The sequence below is a fragment of the Eleginops maclovinus genome, chromosome 12 (genome assembly GCF_036324505.1).
Source record: "Eleginops maclovinus isolate JMC-PN-2008 ecotype Puerto Natales chromosome 12, JC_Emac_rtc_rv5, whole genome shotgun sequence".
Taxonomy (NCBI): domain Eukaryota; kingdom Metazoa; phylum Chordata; class Actinopteri; order Perciformes; family Eleginopidae; genus Eleginops; species Eleginops maclovinus.
Window position 1 is genome coordinate 23,624,458 of NC_086360.1, and position 22,334 is coordinate 23,646,791.

At 42.8% G+C, this 22,334-nt stretch overlaps 1 protein-coding gene across 1 annotated transcript in view; it reads right to left on the reverse strand.

Moving 5' to 3' along the window:
• Window positions 1–22,040, reverse strand: part of smtnb (smoothelin b) — a 46,948-nt gene extending 24,908 nt beyond the window's left edge. The window contains 5 exon segments of the mRNA XM_063896700.1: window positions 3,677–3,756; window positions 5,078–5,156; window positions 5,252–5,318; window positions 7,763–7,920; window positions 21,702–22,040. Coding sequence (XP_063752770.1) covers window positions 3,677–3,756; window positions 5,078–5,156; window positions 5,252–5,318; window positions 7,763–7,920; window positions 21,702–21,752 — 435 coding nt within the window. The 5' untranslated portion in view covers window positions 21,753–22,040.
• Between the last annotated feature and the right edge of the window lie 294 nt (window positions 22,041–22,334).

The following is a 22,334-nucleotide window of genomic DNA, read 5'->3' on the forward strand; positions in this document are numbered from 1 at the left end:
CACCGAACCACTCATCCCATGTGGCCTCAGGAGCCTGCAGGCTTTGGACTGCTATTGCGAAAACTCAAACACATAAACACAAAAACAACTGTCCTCTCTCGTGACCACAGCGAGGCGTCGGCCATCTAGATTCCTCTGAAGCCTCAACTCCACCAAAAAATAACAACAATGAAGCTGAGGCACACACCTCCCCGTACCATCAAGTCATACAGCTGAGATCATCTGCAGATTAACGTTTTCAATGAAAGTCAGATCCTTTGCAACGTTGGTGAGGTCAAACCATTTGAGGGTCTTCCGTGTGCCCACGTGGGAGAGGGAAAGAAACCTGGTGGCTCTTTTTCCATTATTGCAGCCTGAGGAACCACACACTTGGCTTACCTCCAGTAACTGAAATACAGTAGCTGGAATGAAGTAGCAATCATCTCAATATCACACACACACACTCGTCTGGAGTGAGGGAACCCACAGAAAAACTCAGCCCTGTGCTTCATTCCCATTCCTACTTACTGCACATCATCACATGCCAATCTCAGCCTGCTTTCTGGTCTTCTTTTCTAAATGGATCAACTCAACTTTATTTCTCTCCATCCTAACTCATCTCCAAAGGCAGATAAAACCTCTCTAATGCAAACACTAGTCCGGTTTAAGACCGTTAAACAACTCTTTCCTCAGGTCTGTTCTTGCAACACGTTTCTGATTAGATCAGAGAGCAAACAGTCTGGAGTTGCAATCCCGCCTACCTGTGCTCTCGCAACACACCTAGATGAGAGGGAAACCTGTCGCCTCAGAGACACTGACTACAGGGTTAAATTACAATAAAATTATAGTTTTAGAATGTTGGATCTGTCTTTAACTTGAATCCTCATCATCCAGTTTCATCTCATGCATCATGAAGGTGTCATCCACATCCTAAGAGATAAACTGTGAATAGAAAATGATCTAACTCTGCAATACAAAGCTATATGCACAAACCTGAAAGGTCAACACAGAGGCAGGTACGTCCCATTATCCAGTCAGACAGAAACAAACGCAGGTTGAAGAAGGAAGATGATTAAAAAGGCCTTTCAGTCTTCATTAAAAAAATCATAAAGAAAGTCTGGGTTGGTCTGTGAGAAAATCTGAATCACATTTACCTTTTCCTCTCTGACCCGACTGCCTCTCTCACACTCTCAGAAGAAACCCTCTTGGAGTCAGGACGTCCGCTACTCTGACGCTCTATTCCCTCAGCCACATCATACACACTCACACACACCACCACTAACACCACTCACACACAGAACCAACAAGCCACTCCCTTGACTTCCCCTCTCTCCCAGCCGGTCTCCAAAGTGATCTGACCCCCACCACACACACACACACTTTTCTCACAGGTTAAAGGGTGCCTGGTTGACACATTACTCTCACACACACACACACACACACACACACACACACACACACACACACAGCACGCACGCACGCACGCCTAACTGCTAATATACTTGAGGCAAGTTGAGATATTTCACTGTAACGGCTCCTCTTGTAAATCATTGAATATGTTGCACTTCTTGATCCTTTTTTCCTACTGGCACTATATACATATAATTAAAGGGTTTTTTTTATATAAGCTTTTACAGTATAAGTTCTCTCGTCTCCCAAAATGAGCCAAAGGAAACTTTTTACTGTACGTCAGCTCTCCTTGCCTGTCATTAAAACATGGCTATTAAATGCAGTCATTAGTTTAAAGGGTGTCGGATGATGGTTTAATTACACCGACATTAAAAGTCTAATTATTTTTCGATTAAATCCCTGTTTAATATTTATAATTGTTCATTTAAAAATACACAATGCTGGCTTTATGCACATGAACTCATTTAAATATAAAATAACAACACAATCTAAGATTTTCCACCTTAAGTTTTTGTCTCTCGAGTCTCTGAACCGGTGTATGTTTCAAGCTGCCGCCGGTGTGCACATATTGCGTGTGAGTTGGGCCGCAGCGGAGGCCTATCTAGGACCTCCATCTGCCACGGCACAATCGCACGCAGCTCAAAGAGATCCGTTGCTGTGATGTGAGGGAAGGAGCCCCACTGCTGCTGCTGCTTCATGTTGTTTTTGGCCACGTCCCTGTTCCAGCTCAGACTATAGGCTGCTGAGGCACAGCTGGTGGGCTGCCTGTCTGTCTGTCCGAACTCAGCCATATTCGTACCTGAAGTATTGTTATTCTGAAGGTTTTATGTGTTTGTCTACCGTTTTAAAGACAGTGGAAAATCTGCGGGAGTGAGGCTGGCCAACAACATCATCTTTGACCCCTACTGATACAAGGGAACAAACCCCCTGTTTGTTCCCTTGTATCATCTCTAAATAGTTCTCATTGCCGATGTTGCAAATGGAGCTGCTGTGATGCAAGAAAAACTAGAGACTCAACCTGAAAATAAAGTATTATCGTATTGCCGTAACCCTTTAAACCGATGCATCAGACTACCCGTGGCCCACAACTCCACTGCCTTACAGCTCTGCTATCTCACAGGAAGTGAGGTAAGAGGGCTTTAGCGTAACAGCATCCTGGGACGTCAGAATACTGTCATTGTGCCCAATCTGCATAGAATACACACACGAACACACACTCAGACAATGGGACGGATACTAACAGCCTTTCATTTCTCCCCTTTACATCACTGTGCCTTCACACGAACCACCAAAACTCTGATAATGCAACCGATTGTGTATTTCCATCCAGGAGTAAATGTGTTCCTCCAGCCCCCATAGCTCAAGAGGCTTAAGTTACAACAACAGTGACCACATATAGTAAGAATGAACTTTGTTGTCCTCCACAGAAATCTCAAACACTGGAGAAAGAGCATTCATTGAAGAACCATGATCAAACACAGCAGATAAGATAACATCGGTCTCCGGGCAGACTCTGTCAAACTGCTAAGCCTCACGTCTTCTCATCATGTTTGCAACAACCTTATAATTCAATCTGTTACGCTGGAAAAGATAAAAGTTTAGCTACACTCTGAAAACACAGTTCATTATCTTCCACTAGATGGCTGAAGAGGGATTCAGAAACACATGGTAAAAAGTGGTTTATCAAATTAAATTAAAAGTCTCTAAGTCCTTTGAATTCTCCCTCAAAACTCTACATTTCAGTAAGCAGCTGTCAGAGTGCTAAAGCCCGTACGGATAGATGTGTGCACAATGACAGTGTCTGGTAGGCTAAGCCGGGTGTTAGGTGAAGGCAGTAAATCGTTTTTGACAGGCTCAAAGTACATTTCATCTTTCTCCTCGAACTTGGCCAAATCTGAATTAGGATGTTAAAAAACAAAAGCACATTCTTTGCTCCGTGGCAGCCGAAGCATGCGTCTGTATGTGTGTCTGTGTGTGTGTGTGAGTTTGTGTATAGCCACATTTATGACAGTGTGTGCCTCAAGTCACAATGCTTGTGGTTGCATTCTTCTTCGTGGCGACACAGAAACCTCAGCGGTCACTGTTGCCATGCAAACAAACTCTTACACCCACAAATTGGTCTTTGGTGGGTTCATTTTTGCAAGTGGAAGCTGACACGAGTGAGTGTGAGACTGAAGACCGTGAGCCCATCACTACTAACGTGACTTTCAGACTATGATAGATTTCATGATAAGGCAGGATCTTTCATTGTTTCTTCTTCTCACACTAATGACTCGGCTGTACTCACCACAGTTCCCATGGTGCTCTGTGGCTCCACACTCTCAGGCTCTTGGCAGCGACCCGGAGCTTTGACCCGCTCTGCAGCCCCTGAAAACACACAAACAGCAGCAGCACAATGACTGACTGAAGTATATTATCCTATGTCAAAACTCTGGTCATTTGCTTGCACTCCCAGACGGGGTTGCTGGCAGATATATAGAGTGTATTTACTACAAATCCTATTAGCGGCAGCCATGAAGTGCATTAGGTTTAGATGGATAAGAAGACTGGATCCTGAAAGCTTGGGAGCTGTACGAAATGGAAGAAAAAATGGATGCCTGTAATGCCTCTGCTACTACAATAATGTAGTGTTTAGTACTTAATTTAATAGGATCAAGGCCCTGTTATCTTAATTAATTCATTAGTTTTTATATTATCATTTATTCATATGTTTAGTTTTTTTCTTACGCTGCCCTTAATTGTTATATAGGGTTTGTTTTTTCCTCCTTTCTCATCCATTTATTACATTTTTATTTATTAGATTTGTTTTGTTTGCTGTATTTTTTGTTTTGATCTTGTCAATATTTCTGTATTGTTTTAGTTTTTTTTACAATGACCTGTATGTGTATGCTGGGATACTAGACACTTTACATTATTGGTGCAGCAGGAGTGTATGACAAGGCAATTTTGTATGTGATGTTCAAATAGAAAAATAAGAGTAAAAAAAACCAAAACCTAGTCTTTCGCTAAATGAGGAGAAGAAAAAACCCAGATGGGACACAGGGGGGAGGTGACACAGAGGGTGAGATTATCTGAGGTGTCCTGACTCGGCCCTATAGGAGGAGGCTGCATCCTTTGTTACGGGGGCCTCACAAACCAGACAGCGCTAAGGAATGACAGGAATCCACTATGTGATCCAGGTAGATCTGCCACAGAAAATATGACGACCACAGACAGCCCGCTTTCTCTCCCACTTGTTTTATGCACCACCAGGGTGTGAAGAAAGTGATTATTATAAAATGAAACTAGCAGTGAAGGAGTTCAGCCTTTTACCTGTAATGTCAGCGCCCTCATCAGGCCATTGGGGGAATTACTTTTAAGTGCATGAATTTAAACTTTTAAAGATTGAAGCAGTGGTGTCCATTTACAATATGATAGTATTTTATCTTGGTTAAAAGTGTCCTAAATAAACCGTTGAATTTAAGACTGATGGAGAATAACCGAAAACACAGCCTAATTATGTCCTCTCATATCCTGGCATACTTTAACTAGATCTTTACAGGACCATCTTTAGACTCAGTGTAATCGTCTGAACTGTCTGAGACAAAAGCGTCAACCTTTAAATGTTTAGCAACAAACACTTCACAAAAAGATGAATCATTGTGTGGTTATTTTTAACAGAGACACTGACACATCTGGCTGGACTCACCTTGCTGCTGGTCATCTCGGATTTGTCGGATGGTTGCTCTGATCAACTTCCTCTCCTCGTACTCGCTGGCGGTACGGAGCTTCGGGCAAAACACACACACATTCAAATTCAACGAGCACAGAACACGCTTGCAGTGTCAACATCTTTTATTGTTTATTGCTGGTTTTTACTCACCATTTTTGTGAGCTCATCAATGTCCTGGATTGATTGTAGTTTTTTTGACAGGACGTTCAAGTTGTCGCTGAAATCAGGTGAGAAGAGAAGACAGAGAGACGTGACCGATCAATAACTTAAGCTCATGGAGCAAGTGACAAACTGGGACATCATAGGATCTCAAAATATCCCAAAACAAATTGTGGCTTTCACTGAGTATCCTGTGGACCCTGTGCATGAGAAAGGCAGCAATTTCAAGATCACACACACACACACACACACACACACACACACACACACACACACACACAAGCGTGGAAAAAGTGATTTGACAGCAATGACCGGTCTCACCCTCCCCTATTGTCCGCCTCATATTCTTCACTTTTATGTTGGTTACTATTAGTCATACGCTCCTCTCATCATCCTCGGTTTCCTCCAGTCGGTACTAAAAAGGATGTGTGGCACAACGGAGAGGAATTTTTCACATTCCACGCCAGAGAGGCACGGGATAACGCAACTTTGAGACGGGTTTGTGTGTGTGCATGTGGTTGAGTGTGTCTTAACACATGCAAGAATGTGGTACAGTAGGTATAGGCTTTCTATAGAAGGCTTTATTATTGTAATTCAAGTCTTCTGGGAGGGAATGGAAATGATTAGGACCGGCCGCTGGTCCTAATAGGAATCAGGGACGGAGACAGCAGCAGGTTGAGTATACTCTTTAAATCCAATAGCATTACTCTACCGTCTAAGCACTACCAGACCTTAATTAGCACCTTTTGAAAGACTTGGTTATTCCTGACCTGTAGAGCTCATCACACACACAGAAAAAACCTTAGAGCATCAAAGGTTAAACTTCCAATACTATTAAATGCAAATGTCCAATATACAGCGTTGGCTAGGGATATGAAAGGTGCTTATTGATTTTTAGAATTAAGGCTATTTTGCATAAAGTGGGCACGGTGATGATTTGCTAAAAAGCTAATGGCATCAAAGTCTCAACCTTCTCAGTAGGGTATTTCCTTTTCAAACATGGCCAATTCAAGCCAGAGCCAATCCGTTGTTGTACGTTTGCCTGAAAAAAGCCAGTATTTATCATCTGAAATGAAATGAATCTCCCCAAAAAGATTTGAATAATTACTTTATCCACTGGTTTTAATTCTAAAGAAAATGTGAACCCAGGAAGCTCACTTGGAGTCCTAATACAGTGGCTAGGGTTTGAATTTGGCTAAATTTTCAAGTAAAAGCAAAACAAATGACTCAAAATGTATTTAATGGGTACCATAGAAAGCATCTATCTGGGATTATAAATTGTTCTCTGATGTGTACATAGAAGGTAAATAACTTTGGTCGATCCAAAAAATGTCCAGATGCGGTTTTACAGACCTATGATTTGGTCCTAGAATGAAACAAGCTGAATTGCCTTATTTGGGGCTCATTTACATAATTATGACGAGCTCTGCTCTGATTGGCTGGTTTTCAAGGAGCGATCCATGGCTGCCTCAGAGCCCACAAAAGTAAGTGAAGTTCGCGAAACTGTGAGAGATGAACCATGGAGGTTATTGGCATCCAATCTTACATGTGTGAGCCTTTATCGAAGGAGGAAACCGATGAATTTGAAGAACAGCCAGTTGGTCGGAGATAGGAGAGCAACGTTACGGAGTGGTTAGTGTTAGCCTTAGTGTTTCCAGCAGCTGGTGTATGCAAATGTTGGGGCTGGACTACCGTGTGTGACGTCACACACAGGGATTGTTGTAATTGTTGTTTTACCGCTGTGATATGCATATTCATGATTTGCACGTGAAAGAGGAAACAATGGTGTTTGAGGTTTACGGTATGTCAGTTCAATGTACCGAACCCTCCTTATTCAACTATGCCAAGGGAAATACAGTTTTCCATTCTATGGCACCTTTAAAAAAAAGAAAATAATGTATAATTGTTCAGTGTCTAAGCCTCTTTAATATACAGACAATCCCAATCAACAGTTCAATCAGTAAGTGTTTCTACAATAACTAGATCCTGTTTATCATGATTCTCATTCAGTTTGCCATTTTGTAAATAGAAAAATCTGGCCAAGGTGTCACTATATCCGAGTTATGATGCTCAGCTGATTGACAGGAGCTGAGAATTGTGTGTAACTGAATGGGGGGGGGGGGGGGTGACCTGTCTCGGACTCAATAAAGACAAATAATTGAGCTCAGAAAACTACTTCAATCCACCTCTCATAAGAGTTAATGTAACATAAGGACACGGACTTAAAAGGGAAAAGTATTTACCGTGAAATGTGCGTTCAAAATGGAAAATGGAAAATGTACTCTGGTTGCACTTTGCTGTCCCATATGATTTCCTGACTTGACTTTTCCAGAGTTTTCCCACTGGAAGTTGAGGAATGCTGCATCTGGGTTCTGTGAGTGTTTTCTCAGCATCCCCAGTTCACCTGGCCCGGTGCAGTTTGTCATTAGGACATGTTTTTGTAAGTGTGTGTGTGTGTGTTTGTGAGTACAGGAGTTGGTGTGTGTGTGTGTGTGGTCTTACCTGTGCTGGTTCTCCTTGTCCTCCTGCTGGATGATTCGTGTTGGTCGGAATCTCTTGCTGGCCAGAGCGGCCTCCATGTCCTCGATCTCCCTCCTCCTTAACTCCCGGATGGCTGAACGGATGTGGCGCCTCTCGTCCAGATCCACGGTTCCATCCAACTGCAACGTAAGGAAGATAAACAAAAGAAAGGCATGAAGAAAAATGCTTTGACGAGTGTGCTCACATACAGGAGCATGTCACACATTTGGCTTGCAAAAGATGAGCCACTCATCCCTCTTGTATTTGCATATACAAGTAAGCCACAGAGGCACGGTCAGGAAACCTGCACACAGTTATATTAGAATCCACTGCGGCAGTAAAGGGTCTCAATGTCTCATTTCTTCTCAGTGTAAGTACAGGGCGGTGAATACACAGAACTGAAGGGCTCAAAAGTCCGAGCTCCAACTTCAGAGTCGCCTTTTTTTTGCCCCCTGTAATTATCATTGTCAAACAAGGACAAAAACGTGTTTGTTTACAAGAAGGGGGCAGACCGAGAGACAACTGCTCGGCAGCTGTGTGTCAGAGCAGCAGAAGGAGCAGTTTGGCTTTACAAAAGGCAATGCTGGTCTGTCGACTTTATGAAACTATTGGATGGTTGCAATAACATTTCGTACAGACATTCATGCTCCCCAGAGGAATATACGCAACGACTTTGGTGATCCTATTGACACTCAAAGCGTCTGTGCCTAGGTTAACACTAGCATGGCTGAAGTCTTTTGTTAATGATGGCTGCCTGACCAAAGCTGAGAGATAATAAAGTTTATGAAACGGCTGAGTTCAACACTCTGACTGATCAATTTTGACATTTAGCGGTCTCTATAGCACACTGCAGCTGAGATTGTTCTGATCATGTCAGACAGATGTTGTCTGAAAACACATTTGTTTTATGAAGAAAACACCATGTAATGTTTTTTTTTATACACACGTGTAGAGCACAACACTTTGGATTCTTCAGTACAGAAAAGAGGCTAATCTGCAATAATGACCGGCTCACTTTACATTATCTCTTACTCAGCATCCTCAGGTGTAGGACGCCAGACAGAATCAGATTAAATGTCCCTGGCTTGAGCTGAAGAAGGGCTTATTGATCGGTGATGACAAGTGAACCGACTGCACTGATGTGCAAAGACAGAACAACACTAGGGAAACAGGCACAGCAACAGTTAGTGCTCAGCAAGAAGTGCCATAGGTGTGATCTGCTCTCGGGGCCGACCTACCGCCCAGGTTTTTCTTCTCTGGCTGTAATTCCTCGGGGTTGAACAGTAGCCAGGCTGCAGGAGGCCCCAGATATTGACACTTAGAAACACTCAGAGTCATGTCATCACTCTGAGTGGCTATTACTTAAGGGGGTTTATTTTTTCAAGCAAAAGAGGAGTAATGAAGGTGTGTGAGTGTGTGTATAGAAGCATGCCTGCAGACAGACACAGCAGTCAGCTGGCTCGATGCTTTCATGTGAGCGACACCCGCTAGCATGGGAGGGTAGAGGGAGCCCTCTCTTGTCAGACGAGAGACGGATCTCTCGTTTGGTCGACAACGGGAGCCTGTCAACACATGCAGAGATGAGCGGCTCCTGCTTCTCTGGCAGGATTTTCTGATGCTCTCACACACATTGAAGGCTTCACCAGTTAAAACCTGCAGAGTGGAGACACAAACCCTTGTATGCCAACTGGTGTTTCACTGCAGGGAGCTGGATGTGGTTGTTAAGCTGAGCCTTGCACCCTGGTGGGTTTGAAAAGGGGGTTGATGTGCCCCCTTTCCCTGCAGGGATATGAAGTGTGTGTGTGTGTGTGTGTGTGTGGGGGGGTCTAACAAGAGATGAAGAGAGGGCCCTTGGCTTTGAGGTCTCGCTGCGGTTTGACAAAATATGCAGCCGAAATGCACTAGCTCAGAGGGGCTCGCCTATATGCTATAATTTGTGGAAATCCAAACTGCTGATCTGGCTGAACATAACGGGTAAGAGGAGAAATTGCACAGAAAGGGCAGGAAGAAAGAATAGGAGGAAGGAAGAGAACAGGAGAGAGGGGAAATTAAAGCCAAGAGGGAGAAAGGATGACAAAGAGAGAAGAATGAAAGAAGCTGGACTCGAGCATGCCTAAAAATGGGCAGATGAGAGCTGGGTGGGAAATGGCCTCGAATGGGTCATTCCTCACATTCCTGCTGACTCACACGGAAAGAGATGTGAGTGAAATCTGACGAGCAGGAACTGCACAGCAGTGTGAGAGTACAACCTGCAGGAGCATCAGAATTGGTGGAAATCCAAACACACTAGCTCATTTTCTACCATTGTTCAGTGTCTCTCTGCCTTCCCACACGCGCAAACGTACTCAAGGGAGCAGTCTGTTACCACACTGTCAAGCTCACTGCTGAATGATTGTCATGATGTGATTATACAGCCAGCACACTGCCAAGTTTTAAGGCTGAGGGATTTATTTATTCATCTTTGAGATACAGAAAAGCCTCAGGCTCAGGCCTCTAATACAAAGTAAATAACTTCTGCTTTGAAGTTAGCAAAACGGGCTGTAATTTTGGCCTTTTTGGTGTATTTCAGTTAAAACATGGAAGCAAAATCCTATAAAAAATGTTCAACAGACGAGGACGAAATAAAAATATGATGAAATTCAACCACACAGGCCCCGGCCGTGGCGCAACTGGCTGGGGCACCTGCACCGTATGCCGGCGACCCGGGTTCGATTCCCGACCCGTGGTCCTTTCCGGATCTCACCCCGACTCTCTCTCCCACTTTCCTGTCACTCTCCTATCCGATTAAAGGCAAAAGGCCCCAAAAAATAACTTAAAAAAAAGAAAAGAAATTCAACCACACATGCGTGGGTCAGCACTTTGACCTCCTCTAAAACCTGACATTTCAAACGGACCAATGAGTGCGCAGACAGCTGCACGTGCAGTCTGTGTGGATTGGTTGAAACTGGCACAAATCCAGCAGCTGTAACAGACTTTTCCTTTACGTATTGTAAAAGAGGAAAATAGAAGGAAAAAAAAGTTGGCCGATAACTTCCCTGCACAGGAGGGCAACGAGTGGGCGTTTCTCGAGCAAATAAAACGCACCTTAAACTTGAGTGCCTGCCAAAGAAAACATAGTGACCGTTAAAGAACCAGACACAGAAACACACACTTGTGTAAAAACAGAGTCCGTTTGACAAAACCTGCACATGAGAGTCAACTGTGTCAGTGGGAGTGGAGAGGGGAGGGAAAATCCCAGTGACAGCACCTTACACCATTGACGTCCCCAAAGGCATTTTTCAAACCAGACCACAGACCAACTGTCACTGTGGCTCAAAACAACCACCGCACTGTGACCCAGAGGAGAGCAGCCGTTAGAGTCGGACGGGAAGCTTTCCATGTTCCTCCTGCTAACGTAGGAGTCAGGAATAACACATTTCAAATAGGTCACACACAAATATACGTTCAAGTTAAATCAATGCCGTCATTAAGGTGTCAGCGAGCTATCAGCACCTTTTACAACCTGTCTGCTCTACCAACTCATCATCGGCTGTCAGCAAGCTGCTGCCACACCTGTCTGCCTCAAACTGAGTAAGGAACAGGATGGAGGTGGCTTAAAAGAAAGAGAGAAAAGAAAAACGTGTAGAAACTTCTACAAGGCCATTCTTACGAAAGAGTCTTCCCAAATCCTTTTACTCATTGGCAATTATTGCGTTATTCAGCAGGAATTGTGCAGTGGTGAGGAGCACGACACCAAGAAATGTTTAATGTTTCATACGTGGGCCTGATAAAGCTTGTACTGCACTGCTGGTCGCCTTGAGTCACTTCCTGCCGAGCAGCAGCTCTCTACGGAGTCAAAACCTCAAGCCTATATCCAAAGACTTTCGACAGAAGCAGCTCAATCCATCACAGACAATTAGAGAGTTCCTGGTTTAGCAGTAATCCCGACCAGCTGGCGATGCACTCCTCAGGACAGCAACACCCTCTGAACTCATCTGCTACACACGAGGCGGATTGAAATATTATTATTTAAGTTTAAGTTATTGGGAAACGGAGAGAGAAGTGGTCAAATAGGGCAAAAAGTCAAGGTTCTTCTGGTAGTTTGAATTTACTAAACTACTATTTAGTGAGTCTGCCATCTATAGCCGAGCTAAACACACATGCTGTAACAACTACCTGTGGGTGCAGCCCTGAGGATTATGATAAACCTGTGGACGTGAAGAGAGGCAGACCACTCGGCTAAATTACTGTGCAAATAAAAAGAAAAATGAAGTACAAGTTCAGATTTGTCTTAATTACACACCCCTCTCTTTTACTTGGAATGTTTATCCTTGCAAACAAAACATCTGTTAATACATCACTTATGATACCCCAGCTCTGTTTCAGATTAGACACGTCTCTGTAGCACATTCTCATTAGGCTGTTTACTGTAAAACATGGTTTTTGGTACCACAAAACGTGTCTGTAGTGCTTTCAAATACTGAAAGCCTGCTCAGATCCGCGGTCATGTTACCGACTGAAGATATTTTTGGATTTGAACACAATTATTTGAAAAAGGCTTTGGATTTCGTAGAAAGAAAGGCACAATTTTCCAACACCCAGCCCAACATACTGAGTGTGTTTCTCCAGTTGTGTTGTTTGCTATGGTTTACAAATATCAGGTCAAACATCACAGTGTGTGGACAACTTCTACCTCCACACACTCACACACACAGTCCTGTCAGGGTGCACAATGCCCCCTGAGGTCGAGCCCTGACCTTTTGACTATTGATGGTTGTTCCTGCGCCTCATGCCGTTTCTCTGCTTACCACATTCTACTTGGTGAACTATGACGTGCAAAGCTAATTTCCTGACACAAACAAAGCAGTATGTATTCTTTTTGCACAAGCGAGTCCACGTAAACAAGTGTAAGTGAGAGGTCGGAGCGTCACTGTGTTTGTGCATGAAATGAGGGCTACAGTCATAATTTCCAGAGCAGGCTGCAGGTTAGTGTGCAGCCAGGCAGCAGATCGGATCAGCGCCTTAAACTCACTTGTGTCAAGCACACAAGTGAGTTTGCCCTTATATGGGCACATGGGACACTCCTCATAGCGGAGCTGAAGTGGATTACCAGCTGCTACTGAGAATGCCAGACTCGCACAGAAATTGAAATGGACACAAATACAAACAAGTGAGCAAGACTGGAAGGGTGAGAAAGTTCAAAAGTATTTTTATCAGCTTTACTGGCTTTGCTTTTTGGGCGAATATCCAATAGGAAGCAGGTTTAAGCCTATAAATAATTTCTCATTGCCTCAAGAAACAAAGCATGCGTACAGCAGGCCGGCTCCCCCCACACCCACACATAAATGGGAATATAATCACGATGCATACGAACCCTGCAAGGCATGGGACTCCTGGTTTCTCAGAAGAGGGAGTTTCAGTCACCTATCGACCTAAACATTAACAAACCAGATCCAAGGTTAAAACTCACAGCGCTACGGAGCAGATTGAGCCTTCATTGTGCCACGAAAAGAGGGAGTAGCTGTTCAAATATGCCAGCCAGGACGAAAGAAGGACTTCTGCACATAAGGTCTTTGTGACTTTGGCTACACGTGTGGGAATAACCTTTATTAAAAACTGGACGCTAGGACAGAGGTCTGGAGCAGACCTTGGAAAACACTGTCCCCTTTACACTTGAGGAAGCAAGCATAAAGAACAGCAGCATGGAGGAATGCACCTCCATCAGAGGGGGGTAACAGGCATCGGCTATGTTCAGTAAGGCAGTAATGATGCCCTGAAGACAGATCTGACCTCACATGTTGCTGTGCATGTTACTGACTCATGCCCATAGTAGAGTCCTACATTAGTGCTGTGACAACACACACACACACACACACACTGGTGGATTAATAAGTACACACAGGGTCGATGCTTTGATGGAAAATGCAATTCAACATCTGTGAACTTCAAAAAGATGTGTGCATTCACATGATCCTGTGATGGAGCTCGTTCTTTCAACTATGGTGGAGCTTTAAGTGGAAACAACATGGACGCTACAAAGAAAATGTGCCGTCTTACGGATCAGAGCGTTTATGCAACATGTTGATAGCAGTTTTAAAGACGTTGTTCCGATTTGAGAGGGCATTCGCATGAATTTCCCCACCTTTCTGCTTCTGTATTGCCTACATAATGTATTGTGTAATTGGCCCATGCTACACCCTTTCACAAAGCGGCAGTAGTTTTTCCTTAATCCTGCTGAAAAACAGACGAGCGTTAAACCCCGCCGCCAACACAAACAGTTAACTACTCTTATCTTTTAATGGTCCACAGTAGAACACATTTCTCCTGGGCTTGATAAGACCCCATCTGAGAGAAGTTTTGGCCCATTCTAGCTGTCTGGCTCCACACACACTTGGTCCTCTATGAGTGTGTCTCACTACTGAGTTGCAAGTCGGGTCACAGAATGGGATCCGGGTCGGAACAACTGTGGCAGACATTTGGGAGCCTCATCAAAACGGTTTAATGGGAAAAAATCTCATTATTCTGCTAGAAAGTGCAAGAGAGTTAGAGCATCCATTCACTTTGACAACAGTGTTTATTTCTTTGTGATCTCAAATGTTCTGTTTGTTTGACAATGCAATGTATTTTTTGCAATCGGTGCACAAGGTTTCCTCAGAATTGAGCTTGTTCCATAAACCCCATGAAAGCTAGGGTTTCCCCCAAACACGATTTATTCTTTTTACTGCTTCTTTGTTTACCGTTGTTTCTCATCTTACTAAATCATAGGAAGCCCACAGAGGAAGGGAGCTGTCCACAGTTTGTTAGTACCTCGGTGGTCACAAGCAGATGATGCAATACAGAACGACATATTTCAGCAAGAAGCAGGCTTCATAAATAAAGATAAGTCTACATGGGATCATGCACTTTCAGCTGAACCGGTCCTGTGAGCAGATCGGGTCACGGCAGAATATCGAGCGCGATGAATCTTATCCAAATATGGGACATCACCGGTCAAAGCCCTTTGTGCCCTTCTCTTGAGATTTAATGATGGAAGAGCCAGGAGGTTGAAGGGATTTCCCACAAGAGGAAACAGAGAAGCAATTTAGGAGGCTGTAGAGCACAAACAGTTTGTTCTGACAGATCGAGTCAAGCTGACCGTCTGCAGAACCTTTAACAATGGGACTGAGAGTCGCCACCAGCAGACAAAACCAAACAACGTTTAACAGATCAGCTGTTATTATCTCAAGAATGCCACAGCATTAACAACAGAGGGCTGGAAAGCAAAACATCAACATCCGCTGGATGGTTCCTCGTAGATCTCAGGAAATGGCTCTTTCCAGGGGGGGGGGGGTCAATAAAGAAAAAGACCAAAACCACAATGTTTCTACAGTTCCCCCCGTCTGTCTCTTGATCCCTCTCCCTTTTATCTGTTTTATTTTCCATGTAAAAGTACTATCCTTTCTTAGACCTGTAAACTGTATCTTTGTTTCTATTGGTTTAATCCAGTATGTGACTTACTGATCCTGCAGAGGGCCGTTTCCTGTATGTATAAAAACAGAGCCACACCTTTGTTCTAATGTAAGCCAAAGACCGCCTGACCTCTACTCAAGCTGTGCTTTGACACCTTTAGAGTTTTGGGCAAAGCAAATAAGGTCTGTAAATCAAAAAGGCATTTTAAAAGCATCTCTGTAATTAAATGAGTCACAAAGTGCTGTTGCCCTCAAAGAACCAGCCTCCTCATTTCATCTAAAGTGGACATTGTCCAAGTTTACAGTTAAAATATGACAGATTTGCACAAATTAATCACATAAAAACTTTAAATTTGATCCTGAATTGTTTACTTTACAGTTTCTTCTGAGTCTAAACCACCTGGAAAACAGTTGAAACAGCAGCTTGGAGAGTTGAGCACTAAAATATAACCTCTGAGCGCCTAAAGCACTTAAAGTCTAGCCGGGATTTCAATAGCCAGAGACGCCTGGTGGCTGTAAAGGAGACCACCTCCAATCCCTTATCCAGACCTTTTCCATTTGGCCTAATGATGATCCAGACAGATGGAGCTCAGTGATAGAAACCGTCTCTGTTGGATCACTTAACACAGACATAAATACCAGAGCCGCAGTGTCTCCTTTCTGTTGATTACAAATGCTGGATCATCCCTCTGTTGACACCCCCAAAACATACCGTGTTCTTTTATTTATTTTATATGATATGATATGATTGAAGTGACTTTTCCACAGCTGTAGCGCCTGGTGTCGCCTCCATCTGTCCACCTTTGGGGGCAACGGACAATATTTAGGGGATTCTGGTGTAGCCAGACTTTCCATGTTCCAGACATTGTTTAAAGTCAGCAACTTGAGAGGCAAGAATGTAATTGCAGTCGAGTGACAACGTTTACGAGCGGATTGTTTCACAAGTAGCTGGTTTACAAGCTAATTTTAAGTTTATAAAAAGCTGAATCATCGTCAGATTGCATTTCGGTCAACGGGTTCTGCCTCTCTTGCTTTTCCACACCGACTGTTTACCCGCTTCAACCGAAGCACGCTCTTACGTGATCAGACAATACCTGGATTACAAACAGAAACAGAAATGCTTTCACCACAAATCTTGTCCTGTTGATAGATTCTGCCTTCATATGCAAGGTATCCGTTTATAGAGATTACCAAGTGTCTAAATATTTACCTCCCTCACTTCCTGACCACAGGATGCTTCTGATGTTTCTTCCCTAAATAATGCTTGATTGTCTTTATTATAAAAAAGTTTTACACTTAAACAACCAAGCATATAATCACAATCCCACGCTGAAACAGAACCTGTGTGAGGTGTGTTTGTTATACTGATTGTTAAACTGCCACATCATTTTTTCATGACTTTAAAATGACAAAGCAGCTCCTTGTATTCCAATACCAGCTTGTACTTCTCAAGTTTCATTCTTTTCTAAATGACAAAACAATAGGTAAAAGTATCCCCTTTTATAAGAACCTATAAAACACCATCTGTACGACTTACTCATCGTTTATTCAAATTACTTTAAAGGCCACTCACCAGAAATAGACTTTTATATTCACATCATCACAAAGTCCACTGCTTTTCTCACCCGTTTAGAGCCAAAAAATAGCTGGCTATTTATAGCACTATCGAGTAATAAAAGTTTCCCGTTTGAAAAAAAAACAAACAAGCGACTTCTTATCTCTGTGCTGCCTGGCCCCGGTTCTGAATATTCGCTGTCAGAGGCTGAAGTCTGCAGGCTGGAAGCAAAGTGCTCATTTTCATGCGAAAAACTCATTTCTGTCAACAGGGTAGATAACAGATTCAAGGGGGGGGGGGGGACGTGTTAACAGCCCATTTCTTCTTCCCTGTCACCTTTGAAACTTGATCATACGGAAACGCTTTGTGGAAAGGCGTTTACTACCTGTGAGAATGATGACAGGCTCAGCAGAAATACATCAGGTGTGCACCGTGAATGCTGTGCTTGTAGTTAAAAGCCTGAGTGACTTTTTTAGGGGAGAGAAACACTTTTGAAAAACACCCTTACAACATCCTCTGAGGTCAAAGGCAGTCTGGTTGAGCACAAAGGCAGCAGCAGCAGCAGCAGGTGTTGTCAGAGTTCAGGAGCATAAAACTCTTCAGACTCTTTTCTGTCTGTGAGTGTGAGAATAAAGAGTGGGGAGCTGCATTCAAAGGAGGATCTGATGCATGCAACAGCTTGTATCCGATACACTGCAGCCACTTTGAAGACAGAAAAATGATTTCATGATTGTTGACTCAAGTCTTGCAGTATCATGCAGTATCCAGCTCAAAATCATATATAAATATCCTGTTGTGTTCGACAAACTGTCCAAAAGCCAAACATATTAAAGTTAACTATCACTTGTGACAAAGTGAAGCTTCACATGTATCTAAAACAAAATGTCCCAGACGACAGGCGGCACAATTTGTCCGATTTATGTGATCCTGATGATGTGTCTGACATTTTGGACCGTGTCTCCAGGGGGTGAGGGGGACCTGGGACTTCACCGAGACCCCACAAAACAAACCCATTCTTCCTGTGCGAATGTAACCGTTGAGCCCCTGTCAACACACAAAGGGTCCAGAGAGCCATAAAAAGGAGGCCCAGGGGTCCAATATATCAACGCGACCGGACCACAGAGTGAAATTGCCTCTTTTTTTTTTTTAAACATGCGTGAATGCTTCTTGCTCACCAGGGAGAAAGGACAGTCACATGGCTGGCAGGACGAGTTACAAATCATTAAGCGAGACATCCAGCAAGTGAAATCAGCCCGGCAGGCGCCACTGACAGAAATGTCTCCAGGCAGGCATGTCATTTTAAAACATTAGAAGGCAGACATGTGTGTTAGCAAACCACAACGATCCATCGTGCAGATATTGGTGAACTGGTACACAGATTAGGGAGACTTTGTGAAGCATATCTGGAGACAGAATCCACAGGGTAGCCCTACTTTAATGTTTAATTTTGGATTCATAACAACTTTTATACAAGAGTCTGATATGTTTTATGTCTTATAATCATGGTTTTTGTTCAGGGTGATTTATATGTTCCTTTTTATCCAACTTCCAACTATAAGGACACATATGGGGTGGTCATCTGTTCCCTTCCTGATAATTCATTGTTTCCTTTATTTGTCTTTTGGTTTTGTTTAATTTCCACCATCCTGTCCCTTTTTTGTCGTATTTTTGTTTTTTACAACTTATTTTTCTTGGTATAGGTACCCATTTGTGTGTTATAGGGTGTAATGGGTGGCTGGAGTGAGGGGTGGGCTGATCGGGCATCATTTAGATTACCTTTGTGTATATTGTCTACATCACTAAAAGTCACTAAAGTCAATGTTTAAAAAGGATTGGATTGAGGGGTTTCGGAGATAATTAGAAGTGGGATCACGGTGTCGCTGATAGACGCCTCACCTTATTGTTAGTAAAAGGTGTCACAACAACACACACACCTGTAGACACAGCTCGTCCTGCAGGTTTGTCAGAAGCACACAGGAAACAAAAGCAACAGATAATTATCTCTCTGCCAGGGTGGCAATCAGCTGATCGAATCTTAAGTGACAGTGGACGGAGCGGTTTGGTTGGTAAGAGCTTTTTCTTTTTTTCCCCCCTTGGCTTCAGCAGCCTTTGTGTTTTTTAAGCACCATTCAGACAGATGACCCTGCAGCAAACATCCTTTCCCCAAGAAACTGGGACACCAACTGATTCGTGGACATTTGAATAATTGTGGTGGCCGAGAGAAAAAGGGAAAATGCTTTTGCTGGTTGCCATGGAGGGGGATTAAGTGAGCAATATAAAAAAAGGCACCCAGGGCTTTGAATAGAAGTGTAGGAAGGGATTAGTGGCGTTAGAGAGGCCGCCATATGACCTTCTGACTGTTTAGTTCATTAACTGCCACACAGGGCTGGAGTTTGTGTTCGTTATCCAACTGTTGTTTCACAGAAGGTCCTCCAGCCGGCTTTACTGCCAGTTTAATTAAGCCCTGTCCATCATCTTTAACTACAGTCCTGGAAAACGAGTCTTAATTTACAAACTCCCCAACAATTACTGAATATAAAAACACCACAGAATTGGGTGTTGGATTGGACAAACACAAAAGGCTCCATTCATGTCCCTGGGGAGCTGAAATTAGGGTTCATCACATCCCCATATGAACTTCTCATCTGAGTTTAATCAAAGTTTGTTTCCATCGAGTTCACTGTGGAAAACCCTGACACTCAAGTCCCTGCAAACATCATCAAATGTGGGATCGCTGTGACCTTATAGCTGGTGGTCCCATGTGAGAGAGGGAAGACTCTCAGCTCCATGAATCCAGAGATGTAGCTTAGTGAGGAGTCACATTTAGATGAATCTTGTGAATTCCTCCGTCTGCGAGATAATCGTTTATGCTCAGACAATGCTGGTATTTCCCAGCAAGCTGTCGCAGGACACAGGGGACAAGGGAAGATGTGGACAATATGGGAATTGGGATAAAAAGCCAGCAGAAGGGACTAGCATTATACATTCAAAGCTCTACCAAAATAGTCTTATTAAAGGTTTGCTTTCTTCCTTCTTCTCCTGAACCATAACTACAGTTTTTGTATCCTATTGTATGTATTTTCTATCTTCATTATGGGATAAATAACCTTTCCTTAATCAAATTACATCAAACACAGTATGAGAAAAACTTTTGAAATGTCCTAATTTCTTCCAATATGAATAGTTGTTTCTTCTTTGTATTTATTTCAGCTCCTTCTTTCCTCCTCTATACACAAACTCATAAACGCAGTGATCAAAGTGAAGTAAATACTTGTAAATCATTACAGTGCGATAAAATATTACTACCTCAATATACTCCTCAGCTCCCGATATTACTATAATAACACTTGTGATAAAAGTTCCACATTCAAGTGATTTATGAGAGGAAAAGGTCTTGGCCAGACAAAAACAGATTTTGGGGGAATAATGGAGTTGCATAAAAGTCAAGAAAACATTACATTTAATACCCTGCCTTGTTCCAAAGTTAACAGCTTCTCCTTGTCTGGTTTACTGATCTCTGAGAACAGGAGATGTAAATGTTTTGTTAGAGATGACCTCTTCTTAAAGGGCACAGTTTTGGGAAAGCAACTGATGAGGATATGAAGTTTAAATCAGATAGAGTAATTTAGTCTAAAAGGTTAACAACACCACTTTTTAAATGACACGGACTTCTACGTCATTGCATATTTGCAGTAGTCCTTACTCCCGAATGGAAAACCATAAGAAAGTATGGTTTTGCACAGGTGTTTTATGTACCAGCTGTGTTTCTGTGACTCAGACAAACCTAGTGTGACTGTGTCCAAGCAATGACATGCTGACTCATGCATCCTTGTAAATGTGTGTGTTAGAGGTGTCATGATATACGACGTACAGACAGACAGACAGACAGAGAGACAGAGAGACAGCGAGACAGCAGACAGACAGACGTCTCACCTTCCTGAAGAAATTATCGGGCATGACTAACACGAAACAGGAAGTCCTTTTTTTTGTAACCTTAAAAGCACTTTGCTGCTCTCACCTGTGACATAATGTCTACCTCACTAATAGGCTAGACTTAATAGATCAGTGTGAATCCTCTAAAAGTGAAATCAACTTTCTTTTTACGCAGTTTTCTTAATATGTCTGATAACGTGTGTCATCATACATAAACACTTACATTAATCTGTTCTCACTATGATATACTTCTATTGTATTATGGATCAGTCATTTATCTGAGTCAGTGACTCATTGATAGGTGCATGAAGTGTCTGAATTCCTTCTTCATTCTTCAAGTGCTTGTTTTTTCCCAAGTCTCAGAACATCTCAAGTCCAGAACATAGAGATTTCAAGTTCAAGTTATAATAAATGGAGGAAAACAACAAATCTTCACATTTCTGCTTGATAAATGACCAAAAAAGTTCCTAGTTGTTGGTGATTAGACTGATTTATTTATCATAATTATTTATTATAACTGCAATAATAACAACCTCACTTTTTACAGTGACAGAACAGCAAACAGTATATTGTCATCATCGTTGAACTTGCCTATAAGTTCCACATTTTGTGATTGTTTATTCTATGTGAAGTCAAAATAATGGTGAGAAAAATACCTATTTAAATTCCTCAAACCCAAGTTGACCTCTTGTCTGACAAGCAGCAATCAAACATTATATAAAAGTGACAGTCAGGATTACCATAAACTATACTGTATATTTGTAAACCATATAAAAAGGCAGGGACCAAAAGCTTTGTTAGGGTAGGACAATAGTTAAACATGTTGGCTTCTGTTGAATGAATCTGTTCTGTTGCACTACAGAATGTAACAGTAACAGATACCAGCATGATTAGAAACACATTTACATTATAAGATCCATGGCTGATGAATGCTGTATTAATGTAAAGTGTTTCCCCAGGCAGGTAGCAGCCTTCATGAGCAGCATGTGACCGTAGGTAAACTCACCAATGCTCGGAGAGAGGACTCATCCAGCGCAGCGTAACTATCCACGGACATGTTGATCTGTGTGGTCGGGCTCAGGTGAGAGAAGGTCTGGATGATAAGACTGGTTTCGCCGTTCAGCGTGTGCTTCTCCACCTGCACGGCTTGTTGCTTTTTTTCTGTCTTTTTTTTTTTAACCTAAAACTTCACCGCAGATACACTCAGGCACTTCCCTCAGCGAATATAACCATGTGTCCCGCCTATTGAGAGCATATTCCGGTCCTCTTTAGTCGTCTCTTGGGTCGTAGTGAAAGCAGCTCTCAACACTCTCGCACAAGGGTACGTTGGCAGCTTTTTGAACTGAGGATTCCCACACTGAAAGGTGTAACCCCGCCCCTCTCAAACCCCGCCTTTCTCTGCCGCCGGGCCGGCTTCTCCCGGCGAGCATTCAAAGCGCGCCGCTCCGTGGGAGGACGTAAAGCAGCGTCCTGTATGAGAGGTGATGAGTTTACATAACACAGGAACTACTACTAGATTCCCCAGCCTTATAACATACTTCATGTGTTGCTCATATTTACTCATTGTAACAGTTGCTCATTGTGACAAATCTTGAGACTTTTTTCTTCCCATAATCTCTTTAATGCTCAACGATTGTAT